The sequence below is a fragment of the Eschrichtius robustus genome, chromosome 3 (genome assembly GCF_028021215.1).
Source record: "Eschrichtius robustus isolate mEscRob2 chromosome 3, mEscRob2.pri, whole genome shotgun sequence".
Lineage (NCBI taxonomy): Eukaryota > Metazoa > Chordata > Mammalia > Artiodactyla > Eschrichtiidae > Eschrichtius > Eschrichtius robustus.
The window spans coordinates 113,556,421-113,575,274 of record NC_090826.1 but is presented as its reverse complement, the minus strand read 5'-3'; the positions used below and the strand labels follow the sequence as shown (position 1 = coordinate 113,575,274).

At 39.2% G+C, this 18,854-nt stretch overlaps 1 protein-coding gene across 7 annotated transcripts in view; it reads left to right on the top strand.

Annotated features, from left to right (window-relative positions):
• GON4L (gon-4 like) overlaps positions 1-18,854 on the top strand; it is a 92,466-nt gene that overhangs the window by 1,522 nt on the left and 72,090 nt on the right. For 5 of the 7 annotated variants that reach the window (XR_011073606.1, XM_068540989.1, XM_068540987.1 and 2 more), the window contains exons 1-3: positions 1,204-1,282; positions 3,119-3,649; positions 9,116-9,307. Coding sequence is in view for 6 of the 7 variants with exons in the window: in XM_068540989.1 (XP_068397090.1) it covers positions 3,145-3,649; positions 9,116-9,307 (697 nt within the window). In the remaining variant the exon portion in view is untranslated. Of the gene's footprint in view, positions 1-1,203; positions 1,283-3,118; positions 3,650-9,115; positions 9,308-18,854 lie in introns of those variants that run through there. The other 2 variants (XM_068540985.1, XM_068540988.1) reach the window with 2 other exon arrangements.

The following is an 18,854-nucleotide window of genomic DNA, read 5'->3' as shown; positions in this document are numbered from 1 at the left end:
GTTGGTTTCACAACTCTGAAAATTTACTGCAAATAATTTAATTGTATAAGTAAAACGGATGGATTCTGTGATGTGTAAATTGAAGCTGTTTTAAAAAAAAGACTAAAAAAGAGTGCTAAAGTTAATCAGTGTTGGATATTTCTCTTCCAAAAGCTTCAAGTGCTTAGAACTGCTTAGGGAAGTGAGTGAGAGAGAGAGAGAGAGAGCCAGCGAGCAAACCAACAGATCTGTGTATTCTGTAGTTTCAAAAGCAGGACACAAGTGAAACTCCAAGCTTCTAGAGATTTCCTTGGCATTTGGAAGAGTTAGAGTGATTCACGTAAGAGTCAGACTACTGGCGGTTATCTCCATGATTACATCAAGTTCATCATTTTTGGCTGTGGATACTTTCATCCTGTCGGATTCTGTTTACAGACAGAATCAGGTCAAATAAATTATTTAAATGCATAAATATTTGTTGATGGTTCACCTGTGAAGTGAGAGAGTTGAATGTGTTTTTTCAGCTTTGACGTTCTGTCCTTGTAGAAAAGAGGAAAGAACAGTTCTAGGAGTTATTCATTCATTCAAAACACATGTATTGAATTTATTGGACATCGACTATGCCCCAGGCACCTTCCTGGACACTGGATTAATGCATTAGAAGCTAGAGTCAGGATACCTGATTCCTTCTCATAGCTGTGTATCTTTGTGAAATCACTTACCCAGCTGAGCCAAAAATTTGTCCTGTGTAAATTGGAAGGTATAATAATACCATTGTCCCATAGGATTTATTGTGAAGATTTAAAAAAAAAATCACCTTTGATAACGTAGGTGAAAGCATTTTGTAAGCAGAGTATTATACAGATATGAATAATTACTATGGATTGAGTTCAAGACTGCCTTAGCTTTATTCAGGAAACTGCACTATTTGTAACCCAGTGATTCCTCTTTCTGAAATTTTATGAATTCTCCATTTCCTTGGTCCTGTATTCCAGGTGTCTCGAGGCGAGAAGGATTAATTGTCAACTTAAACCACTGAACCTTAACCCCCAGTTTTGTTTTGAGTAGGATAGCTCCATGGACAGAGAAAGCGAGGTATTGCCTTTAAATTTTTTTGCCAACAACGGACATACTAGCCCTTTGGCTTCTTTCTGCCCTAAAGTAAGATGGCACCTGTGGTTGGCGCATGCTCCTTGATGCCCTGACGCCGCGCACTGCGACTCGGGAGCGCGCACGTCAGTTACTGACGTTGGCTGACTTCCGGTGGTACCGAAGCTGAGTTTCCGCGGGATCGGGCAGGCTGGTGAGGGTACTGGGTCGTGTACCGCGGGGTGGGAAGAGGCGGGTGGGAGTTGGACGTCCGCGCGAAGGATGTCCAGGCTGAGGCGGTTGGGTTTGAGGGCTGGTGCGGGGTGCGTGACAGAGGTAGGGGAGTGAAGGCGTCTAGCTGGGAGTGGGGACTTGGGCCAGCGCTCGGCGGCGAGGTCAAAAGCGCAGTTAGGACCCCTTTGTGAAATCTTTTCCCAGGAGGGGTCCGCGCTGGGCCTGCCTCCGGATTTGCATTCATTCACTGTCGGTCTGACTGCAGTTCTCAAAGGGGGAGGGGCTCTTTAGAGCCTCTGCTGTCTTTGAAGTGCCGGAGCTGATCCCTGCACGCTGCTGACTTTGAATAGTAGCTGCCTTTTTTTTTTTTTTTCCTCCTTTTTTGGACCTCAGTAATTTATCTGAAATATACGACTCGCCTGAACTAATCCCACTCCCCTTCATTCTCCCTTTCCATTCCCTTATCAGCGGAATCTTCAGGTGTTTATTGAACTTTAATTATCAAGATAAGGACATCAGTTGATTTGGCATGGGTGGGGGAATCTCTCCTAGTGTCCTGGAAAAACTGAATTAAGGAGGTTTGAAACTAACCTTATACTTGAGACTCTTAGAAAGAACTTTATTTTGCAGTCCTCTAGTCCCCGCTTTCATCTAGTCCCCTGGTAGATGGGCGTTCAGGCCTTGCTTCAACATTGTCAGTGATGAAGAACTCACTGTAACAGGAGGCAGATTATTCTATTTTTGGACCTATTGTATTGAGAATAAAGTTTTTTGGGGGTAGAAAGATGCAGTCAGTTTCTATATAATGCTCTTGATCCAAGCGGCATAGAATAAGCACAGAATAGGAAGTTAACACACTCATTCATTCATTCGAGGAACATTTATTGAGTATCTACAATAGGGCAGATACTGCTGAGTCCTAGGCGTACTAGCTGAAAAGAGTCCTTTCCCTCAAAAAGCACATTGTTTTGGGGCAGGGTGGTGGGAAGGAGACAAGAAGCAATCATAAAAGTGGTAAGTATGAAAAAAGAGGTTTGCAAATAGTTGCTATGCGAACATAAGAGAAGATACCGTCCACTTTAGGTTAGTGTTGCCATTAAAATGTGATAATTGGAATTGAAGCCAAGAGTCCAGAAGTAACATAGTATAGGGAACAGTTAGGAATCTCTTTCTTGTTTTCAACACAAAATTTCTGTTAATATAGTCTAACCTTTTTAAACAACCACACTTTGCTTTTGGATTGTTTCTGTTAATGGAAATACCTGTTTATGAAAGCAACAGTAGCAAACATTTATTGATCTAAGAAATTACTATCTAATGATGTAGGTGCTATTTTTATTTCATTTTATAGCTGAAGAAACTGAGATTCAGTTTAAGTAACTTATGCAAGGTCACAAAGCTGGAGAGAAGCTTACTTGGGAAACAAATCCAGACAGTTTGACTCCACAGTTTGCTTTCAGCATCACGTTATTCTGCCTCCCTGATGGTAATAATAATAACTAACACTAATCACTTACTATTTAATTCTTATAGCAACTCCATGAGGTGAGAAGAATTTTTATTTTTTACAGTTGAGGAAACCGAAGTTTGGAGAGGTTAAGTCACTCAGCCAAGATAACACACTAATCAGTAATAGAGTTAGGATTTGAACTCAGGCAGTCTAACACTGTCTCTCACCTCCCACATAATGGGACATTGTGCATTTGGTGTAAAGTACCGTGTTCATGATTGAACATGAATAAGTGAAAAAATTTGAGGAAATGTTATTATCATTAATTAATAGGAAGGTGATAAGAACTTGCCTTTATCCTTTCAGGATGGAACAGAAGTGGGACTTGCAAAATGTTGCCCTGTAAGAAGAGAAGAACTACATTGACAGAGTCCCCACAGCATCAGGGCAACCAGGAGGAAGATGACTTAGACCTAGAGTCAGCTGTTAAACCAGAATCTGACCAAGTTAAAGACCTGGGGTCAGTGTCAGTGTCCTGGGGTCCAAGTTATGGCAGAGCAGCTGGCCTTGAAGTGCAATCTGTGCAGGATGCAGGAAATCAGCTTGGTATGGAGGACCCATCTTTGAGCTCTGGGATGCTCACCCAGGATACAAATACACCAGTTGTAGAAGCTGTCGATGTGGCCATCTCTCAGGGAATCACCCTGCCTTCCTTGGAGTCTTCCCAGTCCCTAAATATACACATTGGTAAAGGAAAACTGCAGGCCACTAGTTCAAGGAGAGGGAAGAAAATTATACTCAGGCCTGGGTCAGTTGCTCAAGAAGACAGAGGTGATCATCTTATCGCAAAGGAGCCTTTTTCAGGAGATCCTAGTGAAGAATTCAAGGAAGAAGGAGGTAAGATATGGAAGGTCTTAGGTTACATTTTCCTCGTCAGTACCAGCTTGCCATTGCCTTTGCTGTTGTCATCGCACTCTCTGCAGTGCCTTTACAAAATAGCGTTTCTGAAAGAGGATGCTGATTTGCTATGGAATTGGAGCTGAGGTGCTTGTAAGGGTCAGTGTTGAGCGTTATGAATGGGTGGAAACTTTCTTCTCCCCTGCCATTTCCTGGATCATCTTCTGTATCCTTTTCTTTCTCTTACCTTTTCATCATTTCTGGAGGGATGAACTATGTATGGCCTTTTGTGATTTGGTGAGTATTTATGAAGTGGGCCTTGAGGAGGGGCAGCGGCTTAAATAAAGGGAGAGACTGCTGCCTGTGGCATTTGGTAAGGCTCTACAGAGGTGACATAACCCTTAGGACTTGAAAGATGAGTTGTGGTTTGATGGACTGGTGGCATGGAGTATCTTAGGCCAAGAACAGTCTGAGCAGAGGCAGAGGCAGAAGAGGTAGTGAGAGATATCTTCAGAGCGGTAGATTGTGTTTAGATTGTAAAGGGCTTTGTTTTTCACACTTAAGTGTTTCAACGTTTCCTGAAGGTTATAGCCAATTAACAAAAGAAGCAGAAAGCATAGTTCTGACCTCAAAAAGCTTATAGTCTAGTTGGGAAGACAAGACACTGCTCCAAATGAATTATGGATAATTCATTTGGAGCAGTTTAAGATACTATGTGATTAAGTGCTAGTGTGGTACAAGTAATTAGGATTTTTGAAATCAGAACTTGGATTGATAGGGTTCGATGGATTGGGGTGAAGGAGTGGAGGCAGAATAGCATTTTCTACAGACACATAGAAGTGCTGTGTTTGTGTGGGAGGGTAGCAGGGCTTCAGATGGAAAGGATAGATCCAGATTACTATACAGAGCCATGCTGTTATGCCCTTGAGACTGTATAAAGTATTGGTGTAGGATGTTGTCAGTAAGGATAGAGAAGAAAGGGTATATCTCAGAGACATTACAAAGAAAGAATTAATATTACTCAGAGACTGATACCATTTAAGATAACTGGACTGGGAGATGGTGAAGCATGCCTTCACGGGGAAGGTATTTGAGGGGGTTGAAATGAGTTCAGCTTTAGATATATGGAGTGTGAGGTGCCATCAAGGAAAAACAGAAAATTGAGATTGGAGATTTCTCAATCTCAGCTGGTAAGAGATAGGACTAGAAAAGTGTTAATTGTGGTTCTTCGTCATGGAAAGGAGCATGGAAGAAGATGACAGAGAAGGGAAAACTGCAGAAGTAATAGTGAAAGTCAAGGAGGGAGGAGAGTTTTTTTTGATTTTTTTTTGTATTTTTTAAAAAATGTTTCCTCTTTATTTTATTTATTTGTTTATTTTTGGCTGTGTTGGGTCTTCGTTTCTGTGCGAGGGCTTTTTCTCTAGTTGCGGCAAGCGGGGGCCACTCTTCATCGTGGTGTGCGGGCCTCTCACTATCACGGCCTCTCTTGTTGCGGAGCACAGGCTCCAGACGCGCAGGCTCAGTAGTTGTGGCTCATGGGCCCAGTTGCTCCACGGCATGTGGGATCTTCCTGGACCAGGGCTCGAACCCGTGTCCCCTGCATTGGCAGGCAGACTCTCAACCACTGCGCCACCAGGAAAGCCCTGGGAGGAGAGTTTTAAGAACAGATACATCATTTAAAATTTAGTGACAAAGGAGATATAATGATGCCTGAGAAAATATTACATTTAAAGGTTGATGATCTTTGAGAGTAGATTTAGGAGAGTCTTTTGGAAAAAGGAAATCAAATGATGGAATTAAAGAGGGAGGGATGAAAGCCCCAGTAATAATTTGTGCCATGGGAGAATGGAAATCGCTAGAGGGGGTGGCAAGACTATAGAACTTTTTCCTTGGCTAGGTTGTATTTGTGACATGAAGACAGGAGGAAATGGAGGAAAATGCAGGATTAAAGTGCTAGAGAAGGAATGTAAAATTAAGTGGGGGTTCAAAGTCACTCACCTATTGAGGAGTGGAATCTAGAGATATTTTCAGTGGTCAGTTTACAAATATCCAAGTGTAGATAAATAAACATTTATTTTTTAGGATTATCTGTAATACTACTACCCCGTTGATTCTCCCACCTTGTACTTCAATTAGCTGTATGTACAAGTAATACCAGTAAAAGAAGTACATTATGACTCCTTTTTTTCCCCCCCAAGTAACTTTGTTCGGCCAAATAGAAATGTCACATAAAAAGCAGAAAGGAGGAAAGAAGGAAGATTGAAAATTCATACATGTGCGTTTTGGAAAATATTGAAAAGTTGAAAGAAGAAAATAAAAGTCCCCCATAATCTTACTGCTCAGAGTAATTACTGTTATAATTTAGTGCATATTCTTTTCGTTGTTTTGCTTTCTTTTAAGTGACATTTTGGTTTTTTTATTATGATTATGTGGGGGGAAAAAACAGAAAAAACATCTAGGTTATTTTGAAGTATCAGCATTGTGTTATAATTGATATACACTGTTAAGTCATGTTTCTAGACTGCAGGTGCTAGTGATTAAACCCTTTTCTATATTGGTGTTTATTCTTACAGAATTTTAATTGTTCTTTTAAAATTGATTTATGGACCCGGATTTCAACTTAAGCCTTTTTTTCCTTTCTTTGCCTTCTAAAAATGATTAACTTAGGCAGATTTCAGCTTAAAATTAGTTGGTGTTTACAGTTTTCAGCTAATTATTTTCATGTTATCAATTTGAAGTTGTTAGACTGGCGGTAAACAAGTTACAGCTGTGCTCTGAATAAGGCTTTTACTTCTCTCTCTAACCCTTCTTTATTACTTTATTTCTTTCTTTATTTGGCTGCATTGGGTCTTAGTTGCGGCACGCGGGATCTTCATTGCGGCAGGCATGTGGGATCTTCCCCGTTGCGGCGCGTGGGCTCCAGAGCGTGCGGGCTTAGTTGCCCTGCGGCATGTAGGATCTTAGTTCCCCTACCAGGGATCAAACCCACGTCCCCCTGCATTGGAAGGCAGATTCTTAACCACTGAGAGGTTAAGAGAGGGAAGTTCCTCTCTTACCCTTCTTGACTTCTCTTTCTAAGGTCTTTGGCATCTAGCAGATTGATAAGAGGAAAAGAAGAGTGGGATCCTAGGGGGTTCTGTAGGAGGGAAATTAAATTGAGAAGCAATGAGATGGGATCAGGAAAAAAAGGTTGCAGAGAAAAGGAATATTTTCTCTATGTAGAGTATAGTGCAGCTGATAAACTGTAGGGACAGTTTTGGAGTAGTTCCAACTGTTTGAGGTGGAAAAAGTATCAATGGAAGCTCTACGTACCAAAGTGAACTTCTGTATTTTGCTTAGATGTAAAGATTCTGGTATGTTTGTTTAAAAAAATCATTTGCATCAGTTCAGTTTTTAAATGTTAGACATTAATTCTAAAAATTATTAACGATTGTTGATTAATGAGAAAGCTCTGCTGTGCTATTGATTGAAGTTCCTCCCTCTTATAAGAAATTTGCCTGAGAGGAACTTTTTTTTTTTAAATAAATTTATTTATTTATTTATTTATTTTTGGCTGTGTTGGGTCTTCATTTCTGTGCGAGGGCTTTCTCCAGTTGCGGCGAGCGGGGGCCACTCTTCATCGCAGTGCGCGGGCTTCTCACTATCGCGGCCTCTCTTGTTGCGGAGCACAGGCTCCAGACGCGCAGGCTCAGTAGTTGTGGCTCACGGGCCCAGTTGCTCCGCGGCATGTGGGATCTTCCCAGACCAGGGCTCGAACCTGTGTCCCCTGCATTGGCAGGCAGACTCTCAGCCACTGCACCACCAGGGAAGCCCCCAAGAGGAACTTTTGATTTGTTGGATTTAGAATTCAACTCGTTGTACAGTCCCTATTAAAGCTACAGCTTTTAGCCTTTTTGACATTGTGAATTAATCATGGGCTCCTGAAGTAAAGGAAGTAAGATTGAGAGTAAATAGAATTAAGGATTCATTCATACTTTAGTTGAAAATAAAGGCTTTTTTTCTTTGTTGACAGGGTGTTCTCCAATTAAAAATCTTGTGTATACCAGTTGAAACTGCTAATGTTGATGGATAACAGTCTAAAAAAGTATTATCTGTTTTGAATGGGGCTCAGTAACAAATAACTTGATCTCTTTTTGAAAAACAATTTTTTTCAACTATGTAATACACAAACATGGAAAAAAAGTTCCTAAATGCAGAAAGTACACAGGGAAAAGTTAGATACCCTTTCACTTTCTCCTCTTGTTTTCCAAGTTCTCAGAAGCAATCACTATTTAACAATGCCTTGTGTATATTCTGTAGATCTTCTGTGTATACACAAGCCTCTATGTATTCTTGTTCCTATGACAGCTTGATTCTAATGTTTGCTTTTGATATTGCATGAATGTTTCTTTGTCTTTTTAATGCCCCTCACGAAAAATGGAAAGAAAGGTAGCACTCTTTAAGAGTTGAGGTGAGGAGGGAATTCCCTGGCAGTCCAGTGGTTAGGACTCAGCACTCTCACTGCGGGGGCCCTGAGTTCCATCCTTGGTTGGGGAACTAGGATCCCACAACCCATGCGGCTCAGCCAAAAAAACAAACAAACAAACAAAAAAGAGTTGAGGTGAGGAAAGGAGAAAGTTGTCTAATGAACTGTATAACCATGTATTTATAATGTTATGGTGATTTTTACTCTAATGCTTTGTTAGATTGATCTTACAGAGTCAGAAAGTTCAGGACATTTTATAATGTATATCTTTAAAAAAAATTTAATTATGTATTTTTGGCTGCATTGGGTCTTCGTTGCTGCACGCGGGCTTTTCTCTAGTTGCGGAGAGTGAGGGCTATTCTTTGCCGCGGTGCACGAGCTTCTCATTGCGGTGGCTTCTATTGTTGCAGAGCACGGACTCTAGGTGCACGGGCTTCAGTAATTGTGGCATGCGGGCTCAGTAGTTGTAGCTCGCAGGCTCTAGAGTGGAGGCTCAGTAGTTGTGGCGCATGGGCCTAGTTGCTCCGCGGCATGTGGGATCTTCCCGGACCAGGGCTCGAACCCACGTCCCCTGCATTGGCAGGTGGATTCTTAAGCACTGAGCCACCAGGGAAGTCCTATATCATTTATAGTTGATTAAATGTGGTGTTAATGGTCATCTATATAAAATGTCCTTTTGTTACCAGGAATATACCTCCCCCCACCCTACAATTACGAATATGATTTTTTCATAGGGAAAAAAAATGCATATTAGAACTAGAAAGACCTTAGCGATTACCTAGTTCAATTCCCTGACATTACAGATGAGAAATTGGACCTGAGCTTTGATTTCAATATTTTTCTTAGGATACTGTCTTTAAGAGAGAGGAATGCCTGTATAGTAAATGCATCATTAATGAAGTTATCTAACTAAAAAGGACTTTATAACAAGATGCTGATTTCTACAACAGAGTATAATTGAGAATGGACAAAGTGTGGAGCAATATTTGTGATTCTTCCAGGAAAATCTCAAATGCATTCTGGAGGGGAGATGCCTTCATTACCATCAGACAGTCCCTCTGCAAAACCAGCAGCCCAGCCTAGGAAATCATCTCAGCCAGATGTCTGTGCCTCTCCTCAAGAAAAGCCACTCAGGACTCTAGCTCACCAAGCTGAGGAAGAGATAGAGGATGGTGGACTCTTTATTCCAATGGGTAGGCTTTCTTTTCTTTTCTTTAAAAAAAAATCCTCTTTATTGAAGTATAATATGCAGAAAACTGCACATATCCCAAGGTATCCAAGCTCACTGAATTTTCAAAGATTGAATACACCCATGTAACCAGCAACCAGATCAAGAAATAGTATTACTAGTATCCAGAAGTCCTTCCTTTCATTTATTACTGACACCCACCCATGGGTAACCATTATCTTGACTTCTAGCAGCACAGATTAGTTCACCTGTTTTGTACTTTATGTGAAATATGAATATGCTTTTTGACTGCCTTTTCCCACTCAACATTATGTTTATGAAGTTGGTCCACATTGTTGCATGTACTTGTAGATTGTTCATTTTCATTACGATATAGCATTCTGTTGTTAGAATAGTCTGTATTTTCTTTATTAATTCAGCTCTTAATGAGTGAATACTTACCAGTTGTAGGCTACTCTGAATGGTGCTGCTGTGAACATTCTACTGTAGATCTTTTGGTGAACATATATGCCTAATTTTTGTTGTGTGGAATTGCTAGGTCATAGGATTAGGCCTCCTTAAAGTTTTTTTGAAACATTTTTTTTATATATATATATATATATATATATATTTTTTTTTTTTTTAAATTTATTTTATTTATTATTATTTATTTTGGGCTGCACTGGGTCTTCGTTGCTGTGCGCGAGCTTTCTCTAGTTGCACCGAGCGGGGCTGCTCTTCGTTGTGGTGTGTGGGCTTCTCATTGCTGTGGCTTCTCTTGTTGTGGAGCATGGGCTCTAGGTGTGTGGGCTTCAGTAGTTGTGGGATGAGGGCTCAGTAGTTGTGGCTCGCGGGCTGTAGAGCGCAGGCTCAGTAGTTGTGGCACGTGGGCTTAGTTGCTCCGCGGCATGTGGGATCTTACCGGACCAGGGTAGAACCCATGTCCCCTTCATTGGCAGGCGGATTCTTAACCACTGTGCCACCAAGGAAGCCTGAAACATTATATTTTTATTGTGAAATATAACATATACAGACAAGTGAATAAAGACTTCTTTATTTAGCTTAACAAATGGTTTTAAAGTGAACACTTATGATTTCTTTTTCTCATCGCAAATAATAGACCTCCATTGCTATGTAGGTTAGAAGTTGTGATAGTGGACATCCACGTCTTATTTCTGAACTTGGGGGAAGGTGTTCAGTATTCCTTATTATGTGTGATGATAGTTGTAGGCTTTTTATAGATATATTGTATCAGATTATGAAAAATTTTTTCCTAGTTTTCTGAGAGTTTTATCACATACTGAATTTGGTCAAATGCTTTTTTAAAATCTCTATTAAGATTATTGTATGTTTTTTCTCCTTTATTCTGGTTTTTCTTTTTTGTTTTTTTTGTTTTTGGCTGTGTTGTGTGGCATGTGGGATCTTAGTTCCCTGACCAGAGATCGACCTCATGCTCCCTGCAGTGGAAGTGCAGAGTCCTAATCACTGGACTGCCAGGGAATTCCCTCCTTTATTCTGTTAATATGGAGAGTTACATTGATTCTTTTTTAATGTCAGATTTATTAAGATAATTTTCGTACAATAAAATTTTTTCTGTGAGTTTTGAAAAATGGACATAGTTGTGTAACTGCCACTACAATCAATATATGGAACATCTCTCTCTAAAAGTTCCCTCACTCCCCTTTGCAGTCCTTCATTCTCAGCCTTTGGGAACCAGTGATCTCAATTTTATTCTTACAGTTTTGTGTTTTCTGAAATATTATATATAGGTGTTATGCAGTATGTATGTAACCTTTTTTTTTAAACTTTGGGTTTATTTATTTATTTATTTATTTATGGCTGTGCTGGGTCTTCATTTCTGTGCGAGGGCTTTCTCTAGTTGCAGCAAGTGGGGGCCACGCTTCATTGCGGTGTGCGGGCCTCTCATTATCGCTACCTCTCTTGTTGCGGAGCACAGGCTCCAGACGCGCAGGCTCAGTAGTTGTGGCTCACGGGCCTAGTTGCTCCACGGCATGTGGGATCTTCCCAGACCAGGGCTCGAACCCGTGTCCCCTGCATTGGCAGGCAGATTCTCAACCACTGCGTCACCAGGGAAGCCCTGTATGTAACCTTTTGCATCTGGTATCTTTTAAAATTTTTATTGAAGTATAGTTGGTTTACAGTATTGTGTGCATCCCGTATCTTTCACTTCATGTAATGCTTTTGAGATTAATTCATGTTTGTTCTTCATTGCTGAGTAGTATTCTATTGTATAGATACACCACAATTTGTTTATCTGTTCACCAGCTGATGGACATTTGGGTTCTTTCTAGTTTTTGCCTGTTATGACTAAAGCTGCTATAAACCTTCACATGTAGTTCTTTTTTTTTTTTTTTTCTTTTTTTGGGCTACCCCACGTGGCATATGGGATTTTAGTTCCCCGACCACGGATCGAACCAGTGCCCCCTGCATTGGGAGTGTGGAGTCTTAACCACTGGACCGCCAGGGAAGTCCCCACATATAATTCTTTTTTTAAAATAAATTTATTTGTATTTTATTTATTTATTTTTGTTTGCATTGGGTCTTCGTTGCTGTGTGCGGGCTTCTCATTGCAGTGGCTTCTCTTGTTGCAGAGTACGGGCTGTAGGCATGCGGGCTTCAGTAGTTGTGGCACGTGGGCTCAGTAGTTGTGGTGCACAGGTTTAGTTGATTGGCGGCATGTGGGATCTTCCTGGAGCAGGAAGGTGCATTGGCAGGCAGATTCTTAACCACTGCACCACCAGGGAAATCCCTAGTTCTTTGATAGACATACGTTTTCATTTTTCTCGGGGTAATAACTAGGAGTGACATTGCTGGGTCTTACAGTAAATGTATGTTTAACTTTATACGAAACTGCTAAACTGTTTTCCAGAGTAGCTGTACCATTTTACATTCCCAGCAGGAATGTATGAGATTTACAGTTGATCCACATCCTTGCCAGCAGTTAACAGACTTCTTAATTCTATCTGTTCTGCTAGGTGTATTTCCTTGTGTTAACTTGCATTTCCCTAATGAATAATGATATAAAGCATATTTTCATGTATTTATTGGCCATTTGTAGATATTTTTTGGTGAAATGTTTGTTCGTTATTCTGTTGTCTATATTTCATTCATAATTACTACATATCTTGCATGAGATACTTTGAAACTATGCATATATCCTTTTTCTCTTCAGATGTTCCCCCCCTAATTTTAGCCTCCATTGGTAGATCACCTGCAACAATTATAATGGTGATTTTTTATTTCTGTTGTTCCTTTTACATTTATTAACTGGAATTTTTCTGTAAAGAAGAGCAGTCTCTTCTCCCTCATTTATTTATTCAGTTTTTATATGAGTGTGGACTCATGGATGTTTGTTTTATTATTTGAGTTACAGTGCCATGTTATCATTATTTACTTTGCCCGAATTGTTTCAGCATTAGCCATGAGGAGCTACTTCAAGTTTTTTGTTTGTTTTTTGAAGTTTTATTTATCTATTTATGTGGCTGCTTCGGGTCTTAGGTGCGACACGCAGGATCTTTGTTGTGGCACGCGGGCTTCTTTCGTTGTGGCGTGCAGGCTCTAGAGCACACAGGCTTAGTTGCCCCTCAGCATGTGGGATCTTAGTTCCCCAACCAGGGATTGAACCCACGTCCCTTGCATTCGGAGGCGGACTCTTAACCACTGGACCACCAGGGAAGTCCCAGGTTTTACTTTTACAGATTATGCTTTTGTGTCGTATCAGGGAACCTTTGCCTAATCCAAGGCCACAAAGTTTTTTTTCCTGTTTTCTTCTCGAAGTTGTAGTTTTACACATTACATATAGGTGTATGTGATCCATTTTGAGTTAATTAAAAAAAATATTTATTTATTTATTTCGCTGCGCCAGGTCTTAGTTGCAGCAGGCGGGATTTTCGTTGCGGCAGGCGGGATTTTCGTTGCGGCATGCAGGATCTTTTGAGTTCTGGCATCTGAGTTAATTACTGTATAATGTGGGAGGTATATTTGAGATTCTTTTTTTACCTGTGAATGTCCAGTTGTTTCAGCACTATTTGTTGAAAAGATTTCTTTCTCCATTAAATTACCTTTGTATCTATATGAAAAAGTCACTATTTGTGTGGGTCATTCATGGACTCTCTCTTCTTTTCCATTGGTCTGTGTATTTGACCTTTCACCAATATCGCAGTCTTGAAATCAGGTAGTCTGTGTCTTCCAACTTTTTTTTTTAAACAAGGTCATTGGGCTATTCTAGGTACTTTGCATTTCCATGTAAATTTTAGGATTGGCTTGTCATTTTCTTCAAAAATACTTGCTGGCATATTGATCGATAATGAAACTGTTGATCAATTTGGGAAAGTTGCTGTCTTTTTTTTGTTTTGGCTGCGCCATGCGGCATGTGGGATCTTAGTTCCCTGACCAGGGATTGAACCTGTGCCCCCTGCATTGGGAGTGCAGAGTCTTAACCGCTGGACTGCCAGGGAAGTCCCGAGGGATTTCTCACATAGATAATTAAGTCATCTACAAATAAGGAGTTTTTTTCCCTTCATTTCCAATTTGTGTGTCTTTTCTTTCTTCCTTTCCATTCCTTCCTCTCTCTTCCTTCCTCTCCCTCTCTCTTCCTTCCTCTCCCTCTCTCTTCTCCTCTCCGTCCGTCAGCCCCCATCTTATTATGCACTGGCTAGGACATTCAGTACAGTGTTGAAGAGAAGTAGTGAGAGTGGGCATGTTTTCCTTTGTTCCTGATCTCTTAGGGAAAATACACTCAATTTTTCACCACTAAGCAGAATTTGTTGGTTTATAACTATTGTTTATCAGATTGAGGAAGTTCTCTACTATTCCTAGTTGTGGAGAGTTTTTATCATGAACTGATGTTGGATTTTGTGAAAAGCTTTTTCTACATCTATTGAGATTATCTTTTGTTTTCGTTTTTGCTTTTAGTCTGTCGATATGGTGAATTATATTAATTGATTTTCAAATTTCAAAGCATTTTTGCATTTCAGTGATAAATCGACCCTTTTGATCATGATATAGGTATTTTTTTTTTTGTATTGCTGGATTTGATTTGCTAATATTTTGTTAAGGATTTTTGCGTCTGTGGTTGTCTGTAGTTTTTTTTTTTTAATATATATATTTATTTATTTATTGGCTGTGTTGGGTGTTTGTTGCTGCGCGCGGGGTTTCTCTAGTTGAGGCGAGCAGGGGCTACTCTTCATTGGGTGCGCAGGCTTCTCATTGCAGTGGCTTCTCTTGTTGTGGAGCACGTGCTCTAGGCACGTGGGCTTCAGTAGTTGAGGCACGCAGGCTTCAGTAGTTGGGGCTCGCGGGCTTGAGTAGTTGTGGCTCATGGGCTCTAGAGCGCAGGCTCAGTAGTGGCGCATGGGCTTAGTGGCATGTGGGATCTTCCCGGACCAGGGATCGAACTCGTGTCCCCTGCACTGGCAGGCAGATCCTTAACCACTGCACCACCAGGGAAGCCCCTGTAGTTTTCTTTTCTTGTAATGTCTTTGGTTTTGGTATTAGGGTAATACTGACCTCATACAATGAGTTGGGAAGTGTTCTTTCCTTTTCTTTGTGTTTTTTTGTTTTTTGTTTTTTTTGAAGAGTTTGTGAATTGGTTTTATTTCTTCCTTAAATGCTTTGTTGAATGCACCAGTGAAGCCATCTGGGCCTGGAGTTTTCTCTGTAGGATGTTTTTAACTATGAATTCAATTTCTTTAACAGATAAAGGGCTATTCAGTTATCTCTTTGTTCTTGAGTGAGCTTTGACAGTTGGTATCTTTTCAGGTATTTGTTCTATCCAAGTTGTTGAATTTATTGGCATAAAGTTTTTCATAATATTCCTTTGTCATCTTTTTAATGTCTGTGGGCTCTGTAATGATGTCTGTTCTTTTATTCCTCACACTCGTAATTTATGTCTTTCTCTTAATCACTCTGGCTAGAGGTTTTTCAAAGAACAAGCTTTTGGTTTCATTAATTTCTCTATTTTTCTGTTTTCTATTTTACTGGTTTTTGCTGTTGTCTATTATTTTCTTCTGTCTCTTTGCTTTGGATTTAATTTGGTCTTTTTCTAGTTTCTTTAAGTGGGAGCTTAGGTCATGGATTTGAGACTTTATTTTCTAATAATACTATAGAATGTATCAATTTCCCTTTAAGCACTGTGCTAGCTATGCCCCACAAATTTTGATATATTGCATTTCATCAACTTCAGTTGACAGTATTTTCTCATTTCTCTTGGGATATCTTTTTTGACCCATGGGTTATTTAGAAGTGTGTGTGGGGCTTCCCTGGTGGTCCAGTGGTTAAGACCCCACGCTTCCACTGCAGGGGGTGCAGGTTCAATCCCTGGTCAGGGAAGTTCTGCTTGCCATGCAGTGTGGCCAAAAAAAAGAAAAGAGGTGTGTGTGTGTGTGTGTGTGTGTGTGTGTGTGTGTTTAAACAACAGAAATTTATTTTCTCACACTTCTGGAGTCTGGGAATTCCAATATTAGGTGCTGGTAAATTCAGTTTCTGTGAGAGCTTTCCTCCTGACTCGTAGACAGCCACCTTCTCACTGTGACCTCACATGGCCTTTTCTTGGTGCATGTGTGTGGAGAGAGAGGGAGTGAGCTTTCTGATACCTCTTCTTATAAGGACACTAATCCTATAGGATCAGGGATTCACCCTTATGGACTCATTTAACCTTAATTACTTGCTTAGAGGACCCATCTCCAAATACAGCCATGCCAGGGGTAAGGCTTCCAGCGTATGAATTTTGGGGGGACACACATTCAAGTTAATTTTGGGGAGACACACACATTCAGGTTTTCTGTACAGGATTAGAGTCCTATTCTATGTTCAGTGTCAGAACCTGGTTTTTTAAAATGTAATTTTTATAGTTATAGAGTACCATATGGCTTATAACAGCAAAAACAAAAATCCACCATAACTTTTTAGAAATGTGTTTTTTCACTTCCAAATATTTGGAGACTTTCCAGCTATCATTTTGTTACTGATTTCTAATTTAATTCCCTTGAGTTCACATCATACTTTGTATGATTTCAGTACTTTTATATTTATTGAGGTTTATTTTATGGCCCCAATATAATCTTTATTGGTAGCTCTTCCATGTGTATTTGAAAAGCATATGTATTCTGTTGTTTTAAGGTACACTGTTCTGTAAGTGTCAATTAGGTCAAGTTGGTTGACAGCATTGTTCGGGTCTTATTTATTTTTACGGATTCATTTTTTTTTTTTTTTTGGTCTATCCTGTCAATTATTGAGAAAGGCATATTGAAGTCTCCAACTTTAATTGTGGATTTGTCTATATTTTTCAGTTTTGTCAGTTTTAGCTCTACATATTTTATTTATTTGTTTTATTTTTATTTTTTATTTATTTAAAATTTTTTAGCTGTTCCACATGGCATGCCAGATCTTAGTTCCCCAAACAGGGATCAAACCTGAGCCCCCTGCAGTGGAAGTGTGGAGCCTTAACCACTGGACTGACAGGGAAGTCCCTAGTTCTACATATTTTAAAATTCTGTTTTCAGGTACATATGCCTAATAACATTGAGTGGGTTTTGAATGTTAAGGCAAACTAGCATTTCTGGGGTAAACCTATTTGGTCATGATGTATTAGATTTTCTAATATATTGTTTAAGGTTTTTGTTTCATGTTTATGGGAGATAACTGGCTTTAATTTTCCTTTCTTATAAGGTCTTTTTCATGTGTTGGTATTAGGGTTATAGTGACCTTATAAAATGAATTGGGAAAATTTTCATCATTATCTATTCTCTGGAAGAGTTTGTTTAAGACTGGTGTTATTTCTTTCTTAAATGTTTTGTAACCATTCACCAAGGACGCTGTCTAGGCCTGGAGTTTTCTTTGTCAAAAGCCTTTTAAGTTTTGGATTAAATTCTTTAATAATTATAGGATTATTTAGATTTCCTGTTTCTTTTTGTGTCAGTTTCGGTAAGTTGTGTTTTTCAAGGAATTTGTACGTTTTCTCTAAATTGTCAAATTTATTGATATAAAGTTGCTTGTAATGTTTATTTTGGCATGTCTAAGATTTTTAATGAGGTCGCCTTTTTAGTTCTGATTTTAGTGAGGTCCTCTTTTTATTTGTGTCTTATTTTTTTTGTTGATAAGTTTGGCTAGAGGTTTATCAGTTAATCTTTTTAAAGAACCAACTTTTGGCTTTCTTGACTTTTTTTTTCCTATTTAATTGATTTCTGTTCTTTATTATTTCCTTCCTACAATCTACCTTGGATTTGATTTGTTCTTTTTTAGCTTCTAGTAAGATTTTCAATCTTTTTTTTCCTAATATATACATTTAAAGTTAAAATTTGCCCTCTAAGCATTGCTGTAGCTGCATTCTGAAAATTTTGATATGTCATACTTTTGTTTTCATTCATCTTAAAATATTTTTAATATCCATTATGACTTCTTCTTGACCCATGAATTATTTAGAGATATGTTGCTTAATTTCTAAACGTGTGAGGATCTTTCTAGTTAAATTTCTTTATTGATTTCTAGTTTAATTCCATTGTGGTCAAAGAGCATATTGTATATGATTCCTGACCTTTGAAAATTCTTGAGTCACTTAGCTTATGCTCTGTTCATGTGCTGTTAAAAAGAATACATATTTAGTGGGTGTTTTATACATGTCATTTGAGTCGAGTAAAATGTCCTGTATATGTCTGTGAGGTCAGTTTTGCTAATGTTGTTCAGATCTTTTATATCTTTACTGATTTTTTTGTGTCTGCTGTCATGTGTTACTGATTGACATTTGTTAAAATCTCCAACTGTGATTGTGGCTTTCTCCTTTTTTTTCCCCTTTCAACTTTTGTTTTATATATTTAAGCTGTATTTATCAGGTGCACAGAAATTTAGAATTGTTATGTCTTTTTGTTGAATTGACTCAGCATGAAATGTTCCTTTTTATCTCTTTATCTTCTTGCCTTAAAGTCTGCTTTGTATTTGATATTAATGTGTACATGGTATAAGTGTTTACATTGTTTTGCTTTCAACCTTTTTTGTGTCTTTTTTTATATAAATTTATTTATTTGATTTATTTATTTTTGGCTGTGTTGGGTCTTCGTTGCTGCATGAGGACTTTCTCTAGTTGCAGAGAGCGGGGGCTACTCTTCGTTGCAGTGTGTGGGCTTCTCATTGCGGTGGCTTCTCTTGTTGCGAAGCACAGACTCTAGGTGCGCAGGCTTCAGTAGTTGTGGCTCGCGGGCTCTAGAGCGCAGACTCAGTAGTTGTGGTGCACGGGCTTAGTTGCTCCGTGGCATGTGGGATCTTCCTGGACCAGGGATCAAACCTGTGTCCCCTGCATTGGCAGGCAGATTCTTAACCACTGCACCACCAGGGAAGTCCCCATTTTTGTGTTTTTATATTTAAAGTGTATCTCTTATAAATAGCATAGAGTTAAAAAAAAAACAACAAAAAACCTGGTCTGAACATCTTTGTCTGTTAATTAGATTGTACGCTTCATTTATATTTAATGTAATTTCTGATATAATTTTCTATTTTCCTATTTGTTTTTTGTTCCTTTATTTCTCCTTTCCTTCTTTTGGATTAATCAAGTGCTTTTA